The sequence below is a fragment of the Sceloporus occidentalis genome, unplaced genomic scaffold (assembly GCF_023333645.1).
Source record: "Sceloporus occidentalis isolate IW3139 unplaced genomic scaffold, rSceOcc1.0.p SCAF_20, whole genome shotgun sequence".
Classification (NCBI taxonomy): Eukaryota; Metazoa; Chordata; class Lepidosauria; order Squamata; family Phrynosomatidae; genus Sceloporus; species Sceloporus occidentalis.
The window spans coordinates 4446201-4468081 of record NW_028317000.1 but is presented as its reverse complement, the minus strand read 5'-3'; the positions used below and the strand labels follow the sequence as shown (position 1 = coordinate 4468081).

General features: G+C 46.3%; 1 protein-coding gene across 6 annotated transcripts in view; it reads right to left on the bottom strand.

Moving 5' to 3' along the window:
- POGZ (pogo transposable element derived with ZNF domain) overlaps positions 1-21443 on the bottom strand; it is a 30134-nt gene extending 8691 nt beyond the window's left edge. Inside the window, exons 1-12 of one of the 6 annotated variants that reach the window (XM_089483187.1) lie at positions 21135-21443; positions 12184-12308; positions 10161-10319; positions 8519-8694; positions 7877-7985; positions 7248-7541; positions 5753-5947; positions 4264-4373; positions 3606-3940; positions 2625-2779; positions 1817-1917; positions 1352-1498 (exon numbers count right to left, since the gene is read on the bottom strand). In XM_089483187.1, the coding sequence (XP_089339313.1) occupies positions 1352-1498; positions 1817-1917; positions 2625-2779; positions 3606-3940; positions 4264-4373; positions 5753-5947; positions 7248-7541; positions 7877-7985; positions 8519-8694; positions 10161-10319; positions 12184-12307 (1905 nt within the window). In that variant the 5' untranslated portion in view covers position 12308; positions 21135-21443. The other 5 variants (XM_089483190.1, XM_089483191.1, XM_089483188.1 and 2 more) reach the window with 5 other exon arrangements.
- Positions 21444-21881: the final 438 nt, after the last annotated feature.

Here is a 21881-nt window from a genome sequence, read left to right as displayed (position 1 = left end):
ATATTGAAGATACCTTCTATAAACTTATGAATCAAATGCCAATAATTCCTTGTCTTGGGACACAGCCACCACCTATGAAAGAAATTTCCTTCTGGTCTTCCACACTTCCAACAATTAACACTACCTGATTTGTAAATTCGATGAATTTTTTGAGGGGTTAGATACCACCTGTAAAACATCTTCAGGTAGTTTTCTTTATAATTTTGGCAGAGTGTAAATTTATTCGTCCCTTTCCACGATTTTCCCCATTCTTCTATAGTGACTGTTTTTTTGGTGTCCTGTGCCCATCTTATCATGTTATATTTAATCACTTCAGTTTCCAAATCTCTTCCCTTCAGTAATTTATAATATTTAGATATATGTTTTCCTTGTTTATCAAACATTATTTTATCAAGCTCATTATTATCACTGGTCAAACCGATTGTTTCATTGTCAGCTTTAAAGCGGCTTTTTAGTTGGTTATATAGAAACCAGTCCTGCATTTCTCCATTTATATGAATTTCTTCTATCTTTTTTATGATGAGTTTCCCCTCCATATTTTTACGAATTAAGTCTTCATATTTTATCCATTGTTGATCTTTGCCTTTTGTTCTTTTGTAATATGCTTCTTGAATTGATACCCATTTGGGGATGTGGTTATAGAATTGTTTTTTAATTTCATACCACACTTTTAGTAATGATTTTCTCAACACATGGTGATTAAAGTTGCTTTTGTCCTTAGGTTTAACATACCACAAATATGCGTGGATTCCCACGTTTAAATTTGCACACTCCAAGTCCAGCAATTTTTCATCTCTTAGGCTGATCCATTCTTCTAACCAATTAAAGCATGTCACGTAGTAATAAATCTTTAAGTCTGGTAGATTACATCCCCCATTGATTTTTTCTTCTGTAAGTAATTTCCATTTGATTCTTGCTTTTTTACCTTGCCATAGAAATCTGGACAAGTCTTTCTGCCATATATCAAAACATTTCTCATTTGCTATTATCAGAATGTTGCTAAATAGATATAACATTCGTGGCAGGATGTTCATTTTTATTGCGGCGATTCTTCCCATAAGGGATAGATTATATTTACTCCATTTAATTAAGTCTTTTTTTATTTCATTCCATGTTTTTGTGTAATTGTTTTGAAAAACTGTGCCAGAGATTAGAAACACTTCCGCTTTCCCCCCCTTAGGACTCCTGTGATTTTCCTACAGTTTTATTTCTAGTTTTAACTCTGCTTTATTGTCCAGCTAGCAATGGGCTGCTGCTGCCTAAAACAAGATGGCGTGGGCATATGGAACAAGTGACTGGTGCCTACAGCCCTAAGCGGCCATCTTATGCTGAGGAGGAGGAGGGGTATTACCTGGTGCCTCATGAAGTGTTGCTGGAAGGCATTGCCGTTCTTGAAGACCTTGAGGCAGTAAGGGCAGAGAAGGTGTCGCGTGTCCTCATGAACCATTCGAAAATGGGTGTCCACGTCGGAGTAGAGGGACGAACGGTACTGGCAGACCTGGGAGAGCCATCAGTACAGCAGCATTAAGAACCCAAGAAGAGCTGACCAATATACATCCCTATGTTCTGTGTACTTAGTCTGTACTTATTACAAACCATGCTAGAAGCTCCACGGAAGCCTGGTCTTTATCTCTTTTAAACCAGAGGTGGGCCACTGTGGCCCTTCAAACATCCCTGGGCTGCTAGATCTATCATCCATCACCGTTGGCTGTGCTAGCTATGGTTAATGGGGGTTTCAGTCTATGAACGTCTGGGGGTTCACCCTTACTCCAACTTGAATTTGGATCCCAGCTTGTTTAAAACAACACTCCCGTACCTGGCAGACATAGGGCATCTCCCCTGGCTTGTGGTTGTCCTTCATATGCTGCAGGAACATTGGTTCGCTCTCAAAAGCCCATTCACAGATCTTGCACTTTGCTGTAACAGTCAAATACAGCAGGACCGACTTGTACATTGCAAGAAACCAGAGACAAAACTTTGCAAACCACAGTTTGGTGTGAGGTCTGAGGCAAGCCTCAGGAACATGGCTTTCCAGATGAAATCCCCCTGCCCCCAGTTTATTAAGATATTCTGTTTAGTAACAGAGAAATGTGGAAAATTAAAAAGAAAACAATTTGCAGGGAAATTCCATATCCAATGCAACTATGCCTTAGTAGATGTGACTGAAAAATAGGATTTCTCTTACTCCCACCGCCATCCATTTCCCCCTCCTTTTTGGTCCCCTGCAGTATCCAAATTTTGATGGAAGGCTCTCTGAGCAAGGATGAATCTCATTGCATTTTTCAGTACATCATATCTGATGATGGGGCTAGCAGAAAATAACAAATGTAAAGGAGATAAGCAAGCTCCACATGCTGTGGGAAGGTCAACTGTTGACCATCTAACAGCGCATGGAGCTTGTCTCTCCTTTCTCTTTCCTGCTGTACATATATACACACTGCTACTCTTTTTACCACTAGACAAGTAACACCAGCTTCCTGTCCTTCTCTTGGCTGACAGAACAGACAGGTAGGTTTCTGATACAAAGAGTAAGGGGACAACTCCAGCTCATGCATGCCAGGCAATGGCTGTGGCGCAACCATTTAAGATGCCATGGAAACCAGCCCCCAGGGGCAAGAACTTACTGGTTGACTCATAGGGACTATGGACATTTTCCAAGTGGCACTGTAGATGCAAGAGAGTGGGGAACTGCCGGTAACAGTGCTGACAAGTGGTATGGACATCCACCTCCCCATTCTGCTGATCCAGTTCGACATGGTGTTTCATGTGATTCATAAACCTGCCAGGAGGAAGGAGACACTTGTGCCATTAATTCTGGCAAAACAGAAAAGAAAGCTACCTGGGAACATTGCTGGTGCTCTCAGCCAAACATCTGGTGCTGTCTGCCAACAGTTTCTACAATTGTAAACTCTTGTTGGGTAATAATTCATTTTGAACAATTGGGAAGTATTCCCTTCTGTATAGTACTTTGTGTATAAAATACAGTTGTTTTTTTCTGAACTTCAGTCACTTGTTGATACATACTGAACCAAATAGGTTGTGTAACTTGCTTTATTACATGTGTATATGAACAGCCATGCATAGTTTAACTGCATAATGCGCCTGTTTTATGGTTTGATACTCAACCTGTGCTAACATTTCAAAGTGGATGAACTGAAAGATATAGCCAGGCAAGTCTGTAAAATTGGCATGTAAAGAGATCTTGTTGCACCTTTGAGACTAAATGAAAGAAGTTAGCAGCACAGACTTAAGTCTACTTCCTCAGATGCATTTCGTGGAGTGGAAAGCAAATGACTTATTTAGGTCTGTCCCTGGCTTTCCACTGCACCAAATGCATCTGTGGAAGTAGATTTAAGTCTATGAAAGCTCATGCTGCCAACTCCTTTCTTTCAGTTAGTCTCAAAGGTGCAGCAAGATCTCTTTACATATTAGCATTTTGAACATTTCAAAGCAGACACAGGAGACTTCTGATGAAGGCAGGTCCCTCCCTCAAGGCCTCTGATTTCTGTGGCCAGACATTCACTGCATCCGGAGGGATGTCTGACCATCTCCCACGCATCCCCTGCCCCTTCCGCCACCCTGGCCATTTCTCCGGCTGCCATTACCGGATGTTGTTCTTGAGCCTCTTGGTGCAGTGTGGGCAGCGGAAGGAGGTCGGCACTTTGGGGAAGTTGAGCAGCTGGTTCGCCTTGCCGCTGTCCCTGCCGTAGTAGAAGTCGTCCACCAGCATGATCAGCTTGCTCTGCGCCCCGTCGCTTACGCCGTCGCTTTGCTCAGAGATTTTGGCAGAGGGTGACAGCGTAGGGATCGGGGTGGAGGAAGGCGGGGAAACCACAACAGCCGACTTTTCCGGGGAAGAGGGCTTGGGGGCTTGGATATTTGGTTCAGATTCTAGAGGCTTCCCTTTTTTCAGAAATTCCACCATTTCGGGGCAGCAATACTGTATTGGGGGGAAAAGATGACCAGAAAGAAAAGCTTTCTCTTAGATAGAACGCCTCTGAACACAGAGGCTCCATTTAGCTATCAAAGCCAGGAGCCCCTTTGTAAGTCAAAAGTCCATTGCTGCATCTATGGATCTCAAACCCAGTGAATATCTTGTGAGTCAGTGAATAAGTGTGGGTTATCCCAATGACCACCTGCCCTGAAGTTTAGGATTCTAGGCCATGACCAACCCAAGCTTCCAACTCTGGTAAGATAATATCCCTCGTCTGAGGCAATGCCTTACCAGTTCTCCACCTCATAATACGGGAAGGGTTTACTTACGCACATATGGCCTCTTAAAGCTTCAGTGATTCTAAACTGGGCATTGCACCGTGGACAGACTTTCCGCCCGCTCTCTTGCAAGTCGAAGGAGGGGATGGGCGAGGAGCTGACTATAAGAAACAGAACCAGGAAAAAGGGTCATGGCTGGAATCCACCAGCCCTGCGCTCTTCTTCAGAAGCCTTCACACAACCTGGTCTCGTCCCTTCTTTTCCTCCCTCCTTCTATTGCTTTCTTTTACTTAGGGGGAAAGGCAGCCAGACCACAAACAACAGCATCCCTGTGTCCCAAACAGATTCCGAAAAGTCAAGGAGCTCCTTATGCTTTCCTGTTTGTGGGAGGGAAGGCATTTTCTAGTACTCACAGGTGGAAGCGCTAACAATGCCAGCATAAAGCTGGAAAGTCCCAGTTTGACTCTCTTATCTGCCAACCTCTTGCTGTTGGCAAGGAGGCAGCTCCCAATTTCATCTCAGTCCCACTTGCAATATGAAGCTGAGGGGTTGGAGGAACAGGAGAATAATACTGCTCCAATCTAGCCTTGCCTGTTTTTCAAGCAAGGCTAACCCAAGCCAAAGAGGACTCCTTTTTCAGTCCCACACCACACAAGCCAAGGAACGGGTCAGGCTGCACGAAGAGGCTTGGGAAAGAGGGACTTGGCCCTACGCAAAAACAACACTGAGGTTTTCCATTTTTGAAAGGGCAACATAAACTGTAACAGTCAATGGGGTCTGAGGGCTGGACTAGGACACTGGGAGACCAGGGCTGGAATTCCCGCTCAGCCACAGAAACCTACTGGGTGACTATGGGCAAATGATATTCTCTCCCAGCCACGGAGAAATCCCTCTGAACAAATTCACCCAAGAAAACCCCACGATACAAGTCACCTTAAAGTCACCATAACGCCAGAAGGCAAATAACAAGCATAAATGGAATTGTTAAAAAAGAAAAGAAAAAAGGACTGAAGAGCTGAACTTGGAAAGGAGAAAGGCAAGCGGATCAAGACAGGGCAGGGGTTAAGAGGAGCCACTCTGCCAGACACTAGACAATGAGTTCTTTCTGTTGATGCAGGACAAGGCATCTGATCCTGGGCACTTTCCTTCCTTCTCTGCTTGGCACAATATGATTAAATGCACTTTTTCCCCAGGTGTGGCAGAAAGAAACAACCTGGGTACCTTCTCATATTACAAAACCAGTGCCAGAGAAGTGAGGGAGAGGAGAGCTGCATGGACCAAAGCTACCACCTGCTCCTTCTACAAGCGTAGGACTTTCAAACACATCCTTTTTTTTTTTTTTGGTGGACCAGGGAGGACTGGAAAGGTATATGTGACTCTGTCTTGGGAGGAACCCACGCCAGGCACCCTCTCTGGTAGCACAGAACCTGCCCTCCCATGCAACTAACACAGACGTGGAGCTTGTGACACAAAGTACTGGTCCAAATAAGTCTCAGCCCTTTCCGGGTTTTCCAAGCACACCAGCACCCCCAGCGCTTACCTTTCTGTGATGAGGATTCAGAGGTGCCCACTCGCTGGGAGCCATGAGCGGGGCTGTTGTTGGAGACCACAATGGGACCAGAACTCTGGGCCAGCGAAGGAATGGTGTTCAAGGTGTTCACTAGTTTTGCCACCTCGTTGCTGTTTTCGCCCGTCACCCCGGGTCTCTTCACTGTAACAAAACTTGCAATGCTCACTGCCAGGAGGAAAAAAGGAGGGATGGGGGGAATGGTTTCATACCCGAGTAGGAAAGGGAAGAGTTGGAGCAAATATTTTATTGGGGGGCAGAGAGAAAGACAGAAACAGAGAGAGAGGCAGGCAGGTTTTCATGTTATAGTTAAAGCAGTCTTCCCCAGCTTCCAGATGTGTCCCATGTCAGCCTGGCCATATTAGCTAGGAATAATGGGAGATGCCATTAAATACATCTGGAAGGGAAATGGGCTGAGCTGGTTTAAGATAAAAGAAAGACGCATTAGTGTGCTTTACAAAAATGGAGCCAGGATGTTCCAGGTGCTAGAAACAATATGCAGAAGTACATTCCTTTTGAGACTCTAGTGAAAAGATTTCAGCTGGGAGGTGCTGGGAAAGACTTTTCTTGGCCTGGGACTGTACAAAGCCCTTGCGGCCAGTCTGTATAGACATTCTGGCTATGAAACTCTGTAGGTGACCCTAAACCCAGACACTTCAGCTTCGTCTACCTTGTAGCACTGTTATGAGGATACAATGGAGGCAGCGGAGGATGTGAGGCCAGTGACAGAATCATAGATAAAATAAGAACAGGATAAAAATATAATTAACAAATAAACTCTAGGCCCAGAGGTTCACTCTGTGACACTGACAGACATTAAAGTTAACTGTATCAATGACTACTAGTCATATTCTACAGTGCTTATACCACAAGTTTAAAAGGCTGAATACTATTTCATGCTAGTCATTGGCAAAAACAAAAGGGGAAGGTGCTGTGAAGTTTGTATCCTGCTTGTAGGGTTGTTTATTTATTTATTATACTAAAAATATTTCCATACTGTCTTCCAACCAAAAGCCTACCCAAGATGGTCGATAAACTAGGTTAAAACAATAAAGAGAGGCATCCGGTTAGTCACCGTGAGATCAGAATCCTGGCTAAAGCAAGGCTTGGAATTGTTACTTGTTAGGATCTGTAGACCCAGTTAATAAAACAACAACAACAACAGCAATTCAGAATCACTTATAGGTGACCAACTGGACAATCTTTAGTAATGTCAGTGTGATCTAATGGGCACCAACCTGCTCACTATTTTCCACCTGGTGGAGAGAGGCTATTATGCCTATATTTATATCCTGCCTTTTTCCCCTGTATGGGACTGAAAGAGGCCTAGAGCAGTTAAAACAATACTGATCGTCACTACCACCAGGATCAATACATAATAATAATAATTATAATAGGTTGTGTTTTGTTATTTGCTTTTCTTTGTATGTTTGTTAGACTTGGTTTTCTTCCCCATGGGAAGGCTTACCTAATTTGGGGTTAGTAGGTTGAGTGGACTGCCCTGGCTGTTGTACAGTTAACTGTCCCAGTGCTGTTGGCTGCGCTGAAGTAGGAGTGGTGGAGGTGCTGGGAGAGGACTTACTTTGCGGTTGTTGCTGGGACTGCGGTACTGTGCTCCGGATGGTAAGAGTGGCCGGAATGACCGTCGTGAAAGTGTTGGAGGACGGTCGGACCGGCATGGTTGGACCAGGTCTCACCTGGGCCATTTGGGAGAACACCTGAGGGACGCCAACAGTGGGCTTCACAAACTGGGTCCCTGGGGCTGCAAGAAAAGCAAAGGAAGAGCTGGTCAGTTCATGACACTCCAGCTTTGGAAAATAGTAGGATCACAATGTCTGAGCAATGTTAACAGGGTGCCTTCCAGATGTGCCAGGAATATAACTCCCATCATCTCCCAGCCAGAGAAGGGACACCATTTTTGGAAGGGCTAGGCTAAATTTTGTAAAGTACATGATCTGGCCGTTTCTCCCTTCTTAGTTAAAATACACACATGTTTACTGGAGCTATCCTGCAAGTGGGATAAGTTTCCAGATTGCATAGCTCTGGCCCACGTTCACCTCCTCACCTTGCCTTGGTAAGTCCCCATCTCTGCCTTACCTGGGACAAGAGTGATGGGCCTGACGGTTTGGCCTTGCTGGACATTCAAGACAATTCCAACTTGATTCATTGTGTTTTGCACAGGCCGGACGTTCCGTACAGGAAAACCCTGGGGCACAGAAGAATGGAGAAGCGTTCTTAGCAGCGTTAGGAACCAAATAGGTGCAGGGAGTTAAAACTCTGGGTTTTCACTTGACCCATTTTGAACAAAGAATTGCCCAGACATTTGTGTTCAACTGGGAAGACATGGAGGCTTCAGGTGGCACTTTTGCCCCCCTACCCACTTCAATACACCAAGATGTTGTGTGGCCTCTTCAAAAGACACACATTCCTTCCCTCTCTCAACTAAACTCCATTCATATATATATGCATTCCTAAATATATACAAAAACTGAAAAATGCAATACAAACATGTTCTGTGTAACGACTCATGGGATAGTTTTGTGTCTTCAGCTGGAAAGGAACAGCCTTGGAGTCGGCACCTGGCACCGTGAGGCTAAAATGCCCCTCTGAACTAATCTGGCCAAGAAAACTCAGTAACAGGGTTGCCATAAGTCAGAAACCACTTGAAAGCACATGGCAACAACAAAGCCAGACACAAGGTACCCAGGTACCCAAGGAGCCCTGGGAAGGAGTCCTCACCTGGGTGGTGATGAAGATGGGCTGGCTTGTCACTGGAGAATTGGTCACGTGGTTGGCATTTTGCATGACCTGTACGGGACGGAGCACTGGCTGCGTCACCACCGTACTCAGACCGGAAGCCGGGTTCTGTGTGAGGATCAGAGGCTGCCCACTTTGCTGGACGATAGGCGTGCCCGCTGAATAGTTGGATGAAAGAGAGGCTATTTGCTGGTGATTTGGCCTCAGAGGGGAAAAGTCAGCTCTACAAATAGAATTTGAGATCACAACTCCCGGAAACCTCCAGCCAGTGGCAACACTGGCATGTATATCTTGAACGCTGTAGTCTCCCCACAAAAAAATCATCTTTTCAAACTCTGGTTGTTCCAAGCTGCTCTCTTTTCCAAAGATCACTTAAATAATACAGACGTCACATTCTGGAGGATCTAATTTGGAGTTTTAGGTGTATCACCTGGGACTGCACAAGAAAACAACAGTCCAGGGCATGGAAGCACATGCTCTCACAGATCTGAACAAAGGCAACAGTTCATATCTCTTACACAGGATTGCTAAGTGGGATATAGGATGGGGTTTGTGTAACTTGAAGCCAAGGCTGAACGCAGAGACGTAGGAAGAGGTGCCATGAAACTTTGTGAAGCTGGCCAAAAGTACCCGTCTTCCCTTTCAACCTTGAATTTTCAGCTGCACCTGCTCCCTCCCAACAGGGCTCTTGCTTCCTTTGTGAGAGCAAAGGGAGAAGAGCACAGAAGCATCAAGCAAGCAGCAAAAGTCAAGTTGAGAAGGAGCGGCTGCGGCTGGAAGTCTGAGGTTGAAAGGGAAGGGAAGAAGTACCTTCACTTGGCGTCACAGAGCATTATGGGATCTCATATTGCTTCCCAATCTCTTTGACAGTAGTCCCCAAACTGTGCTCTTTAAGGGATTTTGCACTTCGACTCCCAGAATCCCAGACTATTGGTCAAAATGGCTGGGGCTTTGGGGAGCTGAAGTCTAAAACCTCTTAAAGGGCTGGAGACCTCTGGCTTAGAGCTACAAGAGCCCCGTCCCATATCCAACTTGGCAACCCTATTCTCACAGCAGAAGAATACAGAGGCTGAGGGAGAAGAGATTAGCACAACCACGCTAGAGAATGCCATACTAGCTCCTTGTTGTGAAGGTGTATTGTTGAGGAGGAATCTACACAACATCGGTGGATTCCTCCTCTCACCAACCCAGAGAATTTTCCTTTTTTTCCCCCTTTAACCCTTGCAATTTTGCTTGTTGCTGCTCAACTATCGGGGCCAGAAACTCTGGCCAAGCTACTGCATCACACAGAGCTCTACCAACACTACTTTTTGCCTGTTTCTGACGTAAAGGAACAGCTCAGGGGCAGGGTATATTATGTACCTTTATAAAATCCAAGGTTGGAGTCCTGCTAAACAACTTCAAGCCAAAAGAAAAAAACAATGGAATAAATGGAGGGGGTAAAGTTAAATTATGCCGAATAACAGAAGGTATGCAGTTTTCACAATCCACACAAGAGACAAATGCCCACTTTCCTCAGCAAAAGGGTTCTGGTCATGGGTAAATGCAATCCTGGGAACAGAATGGATCCTACACTCCAGCTCAAATTCCATCTACTTTGCAAGGTCTGTCTCTCCCCTCTCACCGCTGTTGTTTGCAAAGAGGGTCACCAACGTCTTCTTTGCGCTGTCGCTGTTGGGCGGCATGCTGCTGCTGACGGACGTGGGGGTCTGGAGGCCGCCGCCAATGGACGCGTGGGCAACAATCGGCACCGGGGTGGCAACTGGCTGGACGCTGACGGACACTGCCGGGAAGGAAATTCAAAATGGCTATATAGTCTACAGGAGCGCAGAGAATGTCCACGGGGCACAGTTTCACCTGTGAGGATACCCAGAAGCGCCAACCGGCAATGTGAGGAGCGGCACTGAGGACCTAGCCTAACCTCTGCATGTAGAAAATGGGGATGTTTCTAGCCTCACGTTCTGACTGGCGTACCGATTTTTATACCTGCAGGGTCAACACATTCAAACACGTCACCCCACCACACTCACAGCACTACACACCAAAGACAAAGCAGTAACATTATTAACTGGATCTCAAGACACGGCTCAAGCCTACATCTCTTCTTGAGCTCAAACCAAAGCTTATTCTCCGTATCCGCCAGAAGGCAGGGAAGGAGCAAATTGGAACAGCCAGACGAGAATAAGAGCTATTAAGCGTGCCAATCTGTTACACCCACAAGGATATTAATAGCCAAAGATGAGATGATTTGTTGGAGTCCTCCCCCACCCCGTCCTTTCCATGCCAAACGCAAGAATATGGGATGGATCAGTGCAGAAACGCACTCAAAAATGCCTCCAAGAGTTCTTGAAGTCTAACACTGTAGAGGAGGGACACATGAACCCCAACACTGGCCATCAAATTAGAGAGTGCTGGACTCGGGACTCCAGAACGGAACAAGTGCTACGCCACAGAATTACGGTCTGACCATCCCCAACATGGTGGTCTCCCTCCTGAGATACCCATCCAGGGTCAGAAGGATGTGTTAAATGTATGGAGATGTGGGCAAGGCTCAAGTCATGGTTTGGAAAAGCAGGCTTCTTTCTGTCCCTTGTTCATCCTAAGGCAATGAGGGATGGGATACAGTGGTTTGGTAATGAGGGAAAAGTTATAGAGTCCTAACAGTTATAGAATCATTGGGGCCTCTTAGGCCATAACATCCAATCCCCTCATCTGCGCTAAAGCATCCCCAGCAGGCAGCTGTCCAACTTCTTTTTGAAGACGTCCACAGAAGGAGACCCCACCATCTCTTTAGGTAATGGTTCCCATGGCCAAACCATTCTTACTCTCTAGAACAGTGGTTCTCAACCTTTGGTCCTCTAGATTTTTGAGACTTCAACTCCCAGAATTCCTGAACAATGAGCACACTGACTGGGACTTCTGGGAGTTGAAGTCCAAAAAATCTGGAGGCCCAAAGGTTGAGAACCACTGCTCTAGAAGCCCCTCCTAATGTTCAATTGAAACCTACCCTCCTGTAACTCCAAACCATTAGTCCTGGGTAATGGTCCTGGGAGGGTAACCATTAGTCTTACCCACCGGGGCAGCAAAGAATAAACCTGCCTCGTCCTCTCTCTGGCAGCCCTTGAATTTCTTCTTGAAAATGGCTCCTCCTGCTCAGTGCATTGCCACCAAGATCCTCAGAGTCAGAAGAGTGTGGTTAACAGAGAGCACAGGGCAACTCACCATCTATTTCTTTATGTTATTATTTGTCCTTTCTCGTTTCAGACTAGCCAATAACCAGGGTTTCTACTTCAAACCCAATGCAACCCACAAACACCATGAACACCATAGTTGTAACATCACAAGTATTTCATAACAAATGTAACACCATCAGCAAGGATTAGCAATGAGGCACAGTTACTATTTCCATGTTCCCTAAAAGCCTACACCAAGAAAGTCCTCAGTCTTGCTGCTGAATGACAACAGCGAGAGAGATAAATGGATCCCTATCAGGAGGAACTGGAAAGAATACGGCAATGCGACAGAAGATATAGTAACGTGTGTGGATGAAGCGTCATTACTACAACCGGCCAAAATGACACAGCCAAGGAAATTCGTGTAGAAATGGGGCGTTATTTGATACTCTTGAAGTACGGGGGAGACCATACCGGTAGCTGTTTTGTCAACCGAATTGTAGTCTTCCACCACCGAGTCCTCGATCACGTCGCTGATTTTCTGCCACGGCTCCAACTCCTCCTCCTCACACTCCATAAATAGGTCTGTGTCCGCCATCCTGGAAGGAAAAATGAGAAAGAAAGGATGTGTCAATGTCTCTTCTTGGGCTAAGGAAAGATAACACCTAAGCTCACACATGGTTTGTCTAATTCGACTTCTTTCCAACTATTCTAATCTCTGAAAACACTTTCAAGTAATCCCTTGAGTAGAACCTTGATTCATTAGGGCAGTATTTCCTAACCTGCTGTCTTCCAGTTGTGTTGGGCTGTAAGTCCCATCATCCCCACCAAATGTGGCCATTAAGGACAGGCTTTCAGTCTCGCTAGGAAGCAGCTACTACCTGGAAAGACCTCACACAACAGTCAGTCAAACCATCAAAGTTATTATTGCTTGACCACCTACAACTTGACCACAGTCAAGCCAAAAGCATGGTTGGAGGAACTGGTTTGGTGCCTATTTAGCCAAACCGCCTTGAAAAGCTAGCATTTAGGGTTTTTTTTTATAACTACCCCAAGTGTTGTCTTTGCACAGCACTGTTTGCCTACTACACAAACATCATTGGCAATATGTCTTTGTTTACTTATATAAGGCTTCCCTGACCAGATTGTTTCATATATGCACACAGTTTTGAACAAAAGGTTTGCTGCAACAGGTTGAACCGTTCTTCTTCTAAGCGCTGCAGGAACCTGTCAATGTTCTTTCCATGCTCTTTCTGCCTCTGGCGCCAAATTTCCTGTTAGAGAAGTAATGGCCAGGAAAGGACACATCGAATTTGTTCACTGCGGTGCACCTGTACAGAGCATTGCAGCAAAGATCTTGTATTTAGCTACTAGCCAAGGAGGAATGCTGCGCAGGTGAGTTGGCTGCCCAACGTGAGCTGGGAAAAAAGAGGGATGATTTTGAGTGTGAGAAGCATGCACCTCCAAATTTTGACACACACACGAATAGTTATGCCTGAAGTGTTAAATGTTTGGATGCACCAAGTTGCATTGCTTTTGTACATAGAATCCTAGAGTTGGAAGAGGGCTACAAAAGCCACCTAGTCCAACCCTCTTCTGCCATGCAGGAACTCACAAAGCATCCCTGACAGATGGCTATCCAGCCTCTGCTTAAAGACCTCAGAAGAAGGAGACTTTTTAAAAGTCTTTCTACTGAAGTCTTTCGTCTCTGAAGATGCCAAAGCCACAGATGCTGGCGAAACGTCAGGAACAAACTCTTCTGGAACATGGCCACGTAGCCCCAAAAACCCACAAAAAAACTATGGATACCGGCCATGAAAGCCTTCTTCGACTTCACAGTCTTTCTACTCTTCCGTTTATTTCTGTCTTTCTTCTCTTACGTCTTCCGCCGTGAAAGTACCGGAAATGTCAAAACTCCCCTTGTGATGAATCCTTGTGATAAATAGTCTAAAATGTAGTTTTCTGCTATGCGTCTGTCTCCTATTCGACAGCACTGAAAATCACCCACCAGCGCTTAGGAAGCGACATAAAACTAATGTATTTCAAATCTCCCCAACAAATACACACACACAAACGGTGATCTACCTATTCTTCCCTCCACAAAAGAACGACAGGATAATATATAAGGGAAAGAACAGACACACTGAGTAACTCCATTTTCTCTTTCAAGATGGCAAGCCTCGCTGGGGTATCGATCTGTCCCCTTGTGTAAAAGGCTTATTTGTCTTGGGACTCTCAAGTCTCTTGGGGCAGCGAGGCGAGGCACCGTCCAAAGGCAGGGAAACCATCTCGGAGGTTTCTGCGGGGTCGAGCCTCTCTACTCTCAAGATACTCAATGGGCTGAAGAAGCGCGATTTGGCGTAGGCCTCGGAGCGCCCAGATGGGGCTGGCGCTTGATCGACAGAAACAGAAGCGCAGGAGAAACAGAAAGGGACTCTGCTCCAACGGCAACTTGGGAGCAACAAGCCAGACAGACGGTCTGTCTAGGAAACCAGGCTTCCCTTCCAAGCCAGAGGAAGGCTGCCAATCTGCTTTTAAGATGCTGAAGCCAGGACGAGGGAAACAGATCCAGCCTCCAACAGCTAAACACAAACCAAAACGGCACGGAACCATAGAAATCAAAGTCCCCTGGATTCTTCTGAAAGGAGTTAGATAGGGAAATAAATCTTTCCAGGTGAAACGCTGCAAGCCAACCTACAAAGCTGAAGTCATTTATTGCAGCCGTCGCCAAACTCTGCAGAACGCTAACCCCGAACTGTGGCCCAAAAAAGTATTCCCCCCCAAAAAAACCTTTTGATTCAGCGACTAGGTGAAGATCAATAAGCCTTCTGACCTGGAATGGGGAACAGTCAGCCCTCCAGATGTTGCCAGATTGCAACTCCCATCATTCCTCATCACTGGCGCTACACAGGTATGCCGCCATTCGCAAAGTCAGCATGTTCCTGGGTGTCACTTGTTTAACAGAACATTTGACACCAGAAACAGAAGTAACTTGCAAAGACTAAAGCATTAGGAGGAACTGCCTGACAGTAAAAGCTGTTTGAGAGTGGAGGACGCTCCCTTGGAAAGTGGTGGGGTCTCCTTCTTCGGAGGTCTTTAAACAGAGGCTGAATGGGAATGCTTAGATTGAGAGTTCCTGCATGGCAGAATGGCACTGGACTGGATGACCTTTAGGGTCTCTTCCAATGCTAGGATCCTATGTTTCTATGAATAGGGATAGGTTCCTGCAGCATCTGTCAGAAGGCTTGGGAAGCAGGCTTCTTAGGACTGGAGCATGGCTTTGACGCGGCTTCTGGACTCTTCGGACGCATGCAGCATTTAAATAGCATACCTCCAAAGTGACTCGAAGCAGCTTTATTTTGGCCTGTCTGTTCAAGCCCAAGTCTTTGACAAGCCCCCCTTTTCTTTCTCATCCTCTGCGTGCGCCGTGTGCCTTCAAGTCATATCCAACTTATAGCAACCCTAAGGCAACCCTATCATGGGGTTTTCCTGGCAGGATTTCTTAGAGAGCAAAAAAAGCAGATTAAGCCTGGAAGAAGCCTTCAAGCGGTCTCTAGAAGGTACCAAATGTTTTTACTTAGGCAAGGCTTCCCCGACCTGGTTGTTTCATTTCAGGTGTGAATACTGTCAATTCTAGATACAAAGTTTGCTAAAACACACTGAACTTCTCCCCTTATTTGTGGCAGGAGAACCTCCCCACATCCTTTTTCCTGGTGTTTCTGCCTTGGGCACTGGGTTTTCAGGAACACACTGACTTTGCCAACTGAGGTCTACCTGCCACAGTGTGTTTATTTGCTAAGATAAACCACAGCATCCAGGAAAGGTCTCTAGAGACGCCAGGCTTGGATCCAGTACTATCCCAGATCTAAGGATATAAACACAGGACAACGTAATAAGTTTTTTCTTCTGCCTTCTTCCACCATCTGCCCCCACCTTTTGCCTTCAGTGATTTCAGTTCTTTTTCTGAGGATTCCAGTTTTTCTTCTGCCTTCTTCACAGCTTTTCATCCACCTGCTTCCCAGGGCCTTCTGGCTAAGCTCTTCCCAAGCTCCTGCCTTCAGTCAGTCCAGCTTTCCTTCTGCCTTCTTCCCAGGCTCTCCTTCTGGAACGCTTCCCATCTTCTACCTTCAGTGCCTCCATCTTTCCTTCTATCTTCTTCCCATCTTCTCCCTTGTGCCTTCATCTTTCTTTCTATCTTCTTCCCCTCTTCTACCTTCAGTGCATTCATCTTTCTTTCCTTCTATCTTCTTCCCATCTTCTCCCTTCAGTGCCTTCATCTTTCCTTCTATCTTCTTCCCCTCTTCTACCTTCAGTGCCTTCATCTTTCTTTCTATCTTCTTCCCATCCTCTCCCTTCAGTGCCTTCATCTTTCTTTCTATCTTCTTCCCATCCTCTCCCTTCAGTGCCTTCATCTTTCTTTCTATCTTCTTCCCATCCTCTCCCTTCAGTGCCTTCATCTTTCTTTCTATCTTCTTCCCATCCTCTCCCTTCAGTGCCTTCATCTTTCTTTCTATCTTCTTCCCATCCTCTCCCTTCAGTGCCTTCATCTTTCTTTCTATCTTCTTCCCATCTTCTACCTTCAGTGCCTTCATCTTTCCTTCTATCTTCTTCCCCTCTTCTACCTTCAGTGCATTCATCTTTCTTTCTATCTTCTTCCCATCTTCTACCTTCAGTGCCTTCATCTTTCTTTCTATCTTCTTCCCATCTTCTCCCTTCAGTGCCTTCATCTTTCTTTCTATCTTCGTCCCATCTTCAACCTTCAGTGCCTTCATCTTTCCTTCCATCTTCTTCCCATCCTCTCCCTTCAGTGCCTTCATCTTTCCTTCTATCTTCTTCCCATCTTCTACCTTCAGTGCCTTCATCTTTCTTTCTATCTTCTTCCCATCTTCTCCCTTCAGTGCCTTCATCTTTCTTTCTATCTTCGTCCCATCTTCAACCTTCAGTGCCTTCATCTTTCCTTCCATCTTCTTCCCATCCTCTCCCTTCAGTGCTTTCATCTTTCCTTCTATCTTCTTCCCATCCTCTCCCTTCAGTGCTTTCATCTTTCCTTCTATCTTCTTCCCATCTTCAACCTTCAGTGCCTTCATCTTTCCTTCTATCTTCTTCCCATCCTCTCCCTTCAGTGCTTTCATCTTTCCTTCTATCTTCTTCCCATCTTCTCCCTTCAGTGTATTCATCTTTCCTTCTATCTTCTTCCCATCTTCAACCTTCAGTGCCTTCATCTTTCCTTCTATCTTCTTCCCATCCTCTCCCTTCAGTGCTTTCATCTTTCCTTCTATCTTCTTCCCATCTTCTCCCTTCAGTGTATTCATCTTTCCTTCTATCTTCTTCCCATCTTCTACCTTCAGTGCCTTCATCTTTCCTTCTATTTTCTCCCCATCTTCTACCTTCAGTGCCTTCATCTTTCCTTCTATCTTCTTCCCATCTTCTACCTTTAGTGCATTCATCTTTCTTTCCTTCTATTTTCTTCCCCTCTTCTCCCTTCAGTGCCTTCATCTTTCCTTCTATCTTCTTCCCATCTTCTCCCTTCAGTGCCTTCATCTTTCTTTCTATCTTCTTCCCATCCTCTCCCTTCAGTGCATTCATCTTTCCTTCTATCTTCTTCCCATCTTCTGCCTTCAGTGATTTCAGCTCTTCTTCAGCTCTTGGCAGCTCAGCTCTAAATGACAGCTGGCAGGTTTAGAGGTCCCTTTTATATAGCCCCAGTCCAAACCCTTTGGACAGTGACCTACAAGTCCCCCAAAACCAGCCAACCCATTGATCTATGGCTATGAACACATAAGAGACAGCATCATGTGGCTAAAATGGTCTACGAAAAGTGGTCCTCTTTGAATCCCCCTCAGCCATGTAAATTCTGACTCTGAATGAATAAAAGAGCCTCCCAGCAATCCGCAGCCCAACGTGGCAGATAATGATTCCCATCGTGCCAACTGCAAATGGCCGTGGGGACGGTGGGTGTTGTAGTCCAAGACATGGAGGAGTGCTGGAACATGGGAGCCTGCCCCAAGTTTCTTTTGTAAAAGTGTGATGGTTAATAATAAGACAAGTAACTTTAAGGGGAACTTCAAACCTCTCTGCGGCACCTTTGATCCTTGTAGCGCAACCACTTTTCGAGATACGCTGGGAATTCAAAGTCACCTGAAACACCTACCTAGGTCTGGTTGTAGTAGAGAGTAAGTGACACACAGAGGAAAACCAACTAACTGTCAGGTGGAAATGTAACTCACTAGTTAGTAAAGATACCCAAGGTAGCCGTGTCGGACGTATAGCAAAGTACAACGACATCCAAGTAGCCCTTCAAATGGGGAATTCAGGGATTGCAGTGGAATAAAGATGAATATGAGTCAACAATATGTTGCTATGATACAGAAATGCAATGGCCATTTTAGGATGTGAATTGGGAAAAGATCAGGAGTACGATTCCAGAAGCAAGGCAACATTCAGGACCTGGAAAGCACCTCCTGGAACAGAATGTCTTGACAGTAATAAAAAGAAGCTAACTTAGTGGGTTATGCACATGGAGACAACACAGCATTTTGTAACACTCTGGAAAGTGGTATAGAAATACGATGCATCACTGGTCCAAACCACACTGCAGAAATAATCCAGAGGCTCAATGCTAGGGAATCCCAGGATCTATAGTTTTGCAAAACATTGAGCCTTATCTATCAGAGAAAGTGGTGCCACAACAAACTACAATTCCCAGGATCAGCTGAGCCAAGGCAGTGAAAGTGGTCTCATTTCTGCAGTGGGTTTTGGACCACAGGAAACCAATAACATGCAGCAACGGCGCACACAATGAAATGAAATGGATAAAATGAAATGTATAAGCTATGGTAGTGATGCACGGCCGAATTACAGCTTCCCCTTCTCATGTATGTTGCGAGTGTTGAATGTCGTATTACATTCCATGCGGATTAATATATAGGAAAGCCCCAGCGGGCCAGAGAGCAACAACTGTGCAAACATTGGGGTGAGGGCTACTGAATGGAGCAATGTCTCCATAGCTTCTGGTGTGAGGCTTGTAACAAGTGAAGCTGGGGAAAGGGAGGTTTTCCCCCGTCATTCGGCACATGTTTCTCTACAGCGGCCTTGCGCCAGTTTGGCAGGGGCTGCCAGGCAGCAGCATGGCCAATCCACAACCGTGGTGGCAAATACGAAATGCCACTTAACGCCAAAATTAAAAACAGAGGCATTGCCTTGACAAGGGGTGACAACTCCTTCCTTAATTTTGATGTCAGGGTAAAAGGGGAGGAAAGGGTCCCCTTCCTGAAAGGCAGACTATGTCTCTTCTTACAATTATGGTTAGGTTTATATCCATAGATATAGACTGCTTTAATGCCCTGGCTCAATGCTAGGGAATTCTGGGAATAACCACACAAAATAAATCCAGTTTGAGACCACTTTAACTTCCCCGGCTCAGTGCTGGAGAATTCTGGGAACTGTAGTTTTGTGGGGCATTGAGCCTTCCCTGTCAGAGGAGAGCTCTGGTGTCGCGACGGACTACAATTCCCAGGATTCCCTAGTGGTTAAAGCGGTCTCAAACCGGATCATTTCCACAGTGCGTTTGGGATAGCAAACTGTAAAACTCGCATAGCTTGTGCAGTTGTATAGAAGAAAGGGTTCCCACGCAAGAAACACCTGCTGGAATCCCTTATTCGACACAACTGTAGGCTTTTGTTGCGTGTTGTGTGAAAACCTAAATTCCCTCCAAGCTGAGGAAAAACGCAACACAGCCAGCAGCGTACTATGCATATAATTGTGTATTTTGGTTCAGGCCAATAAAGATATCCTTGTTTGGGTGTTATCAGACTTGTTCGCTGAGGAGAATAAGGCTTATTCTCCTCAGCAAACACAACAACCACGCATGTGTGTGTGTGTGTATATTATATATACACACACATATGTGTGGTTGTTGTGTTTGCTGATGAGAATAAGGCTTATTCTCCTCAGCAAACTCAACAACCACGCACGTGTGTATGTATTATACATAAACACACGTGTGGTTGTTGTGTTTGCTGAGAACAAGGCTTATTCTCCTCAGCAAACACAACAACCACGCATGTGTGTGTGTATTATATATACACACGTGTGGTTGTTGTGTTTGCTGAGGAGAATAAAGCATATTCTCAGCAAACAGGTCTGATTATATATATATATATATATATATATATATATATATAAAACACACATACTTTTTTGTGTGAGTGTATTTTTAACGTTTCCACAGAGTCTGTTTTTAGTGGTTCTTGAGGGGGGGAAAAGAGTCCCTTTGGCCAACATGGCCGCCCACCCAGAACCGAGTTGTGCAGCTTAAGAGGCAAAAAGGGCGGGTGTCTGAGGTAAAAAAAGAGAGAGGGAACAATAATGACACGTTTTCTTCACTTTTGCATATATTAGGCGTGAGGGGGAGTGACGTGAGGGTGCTTTTTGGTGTGTGTCTTTATTTACACGCTTCGCAACCTTTCCTGAGGGGACAAGGCAAGGCTCTGAGGTAAAAATACGAAACGAGGGGGAGAAAAAAGAGCGAGGCGGAGGGAGACGGTGAAAAAAGGACCAGGCCGCATCGCTCCTTTCCGAGCCCCCTCACGTCCCGCCCCTCAGGACTGAAGGGAGAGAAAAAGGAGTCTGGTATCACTCCGCACAAGGGAGAGAAAAAAGTAGCAGTGGCCAATGAGCGCCACCTAGCGTAAGAAAGAGAAAGGAAAAAGGGTCCGTTAACCAAGCCCCGCCCTCTTCCCAAACTGGTCCACTCAGGTTCGAGGAGGAGCACCAATCACCGCCCAAGTCCCGCCCCCTAGCGAGCCAAGCCCCGCCCTCTTCCACTGATTCAATGAGAAGAGAACTAAGTCCCGCCCCCTAGCGAGAAAGGAAGAAGTGCCCGCATCCAAGCCCCACCCTCTTTTCCCCCTTGTCCACTCAGATTCAATGGGGAGAAGAGGGAGAACCAATTGCCACCCGCGTCGGCGACGCAAGTCCCGCCCCCTAGCGAGACAGGGGGAAAAAGTGCCCGCGAACCAAGCCCCGCCCTCTTCCCCCTTTCGTCCACTCAGATTCAAGGGGTAGAAGAGGCGCGCCAATCGCGGTCCGCGTCCGCGACGCAAGTCCCGCCCCTTCGCAGAAACGTCCCGCTTTGTGTGTGTGTGAGTGTGTGTATGCGTCTCTCTCTAGGTGCGTTGCGCGCGCATACGCATACCCTCTCCTTACAGATCCATTCTCTTTTCCCCACCCCCCACCCCAAAAAAAGCCGGGCAGTTCGAACCGGTTTCCCAACGGTCGCCCGGAACGGCTGAGGGGTCGCAACACGCGTGCGCAGAACAGAAGGCCTTTCTTTCCCCTTCTCTTTCCCCCCCTTTCGACCGCGACAGGAACCGTTTTCCTTCGCGTCCGCCTCTCCCCTACATAACGGACCGGCGCCAACGCACCTTCCCACAGTCTCCTTGGCGGCGCTCCCGCTGCTGGTGCTGCCAGCAGTAGCAGTAGTAATAGTAGTAGCGGCGGCTGTGCTTCGGCTGCCTCCGCCTCCTCCTCCGCGGCTTCTCCCTCACGCTCTTAAAGGGGCACACGCCCCTTAAAGGGCTCTTAAAGGGCCGCCGCGCATGAAGCCTCCCCTCCTTATATTTACTTCGTTGCTTTAAGATAATAATATGGCTGCGGCTTGATATTATATATCTCTATATGTACACAAGCACACTCACACTCCACACCACACACACATATACACAAAAAAGGGGGTCCGGGGCTTGGCGGAGGGATACGGTGACGTCACTTCCTCCGTCCACAGCCAGGCCCCGCTCCTGATTGGAGGGAGGGCGCGTGACGTCACCGGCGGCGGGGCTGGCGCAGCCTAACCCGACCCCCGCTGGTCGAGGAGGGTCAAGTTTGTCTGAGGCAAAAAATGGGCCTCTCTTTTTGTGAGGGGAAAAAAGTGTTTTTGGAGCTTGTTTGTTGTTGTTGTTGTTGTTTTCTTTTCACCTCACATCCTCGATAAAATAAACAAATAGATGAATATAATGGTCCTTGAGTGATTCTTGCCCACTGGGGAAATGGAGGGAAGGAAAAGGAATTGTCATGGTTAACAAAATAACACTCCCAAAGTTAAATGCTAGAGATGGAAGAGACCCCTGAGGGCCATCTAGACCAGCCCCCTTCTGCCATGCAGGAATACACAG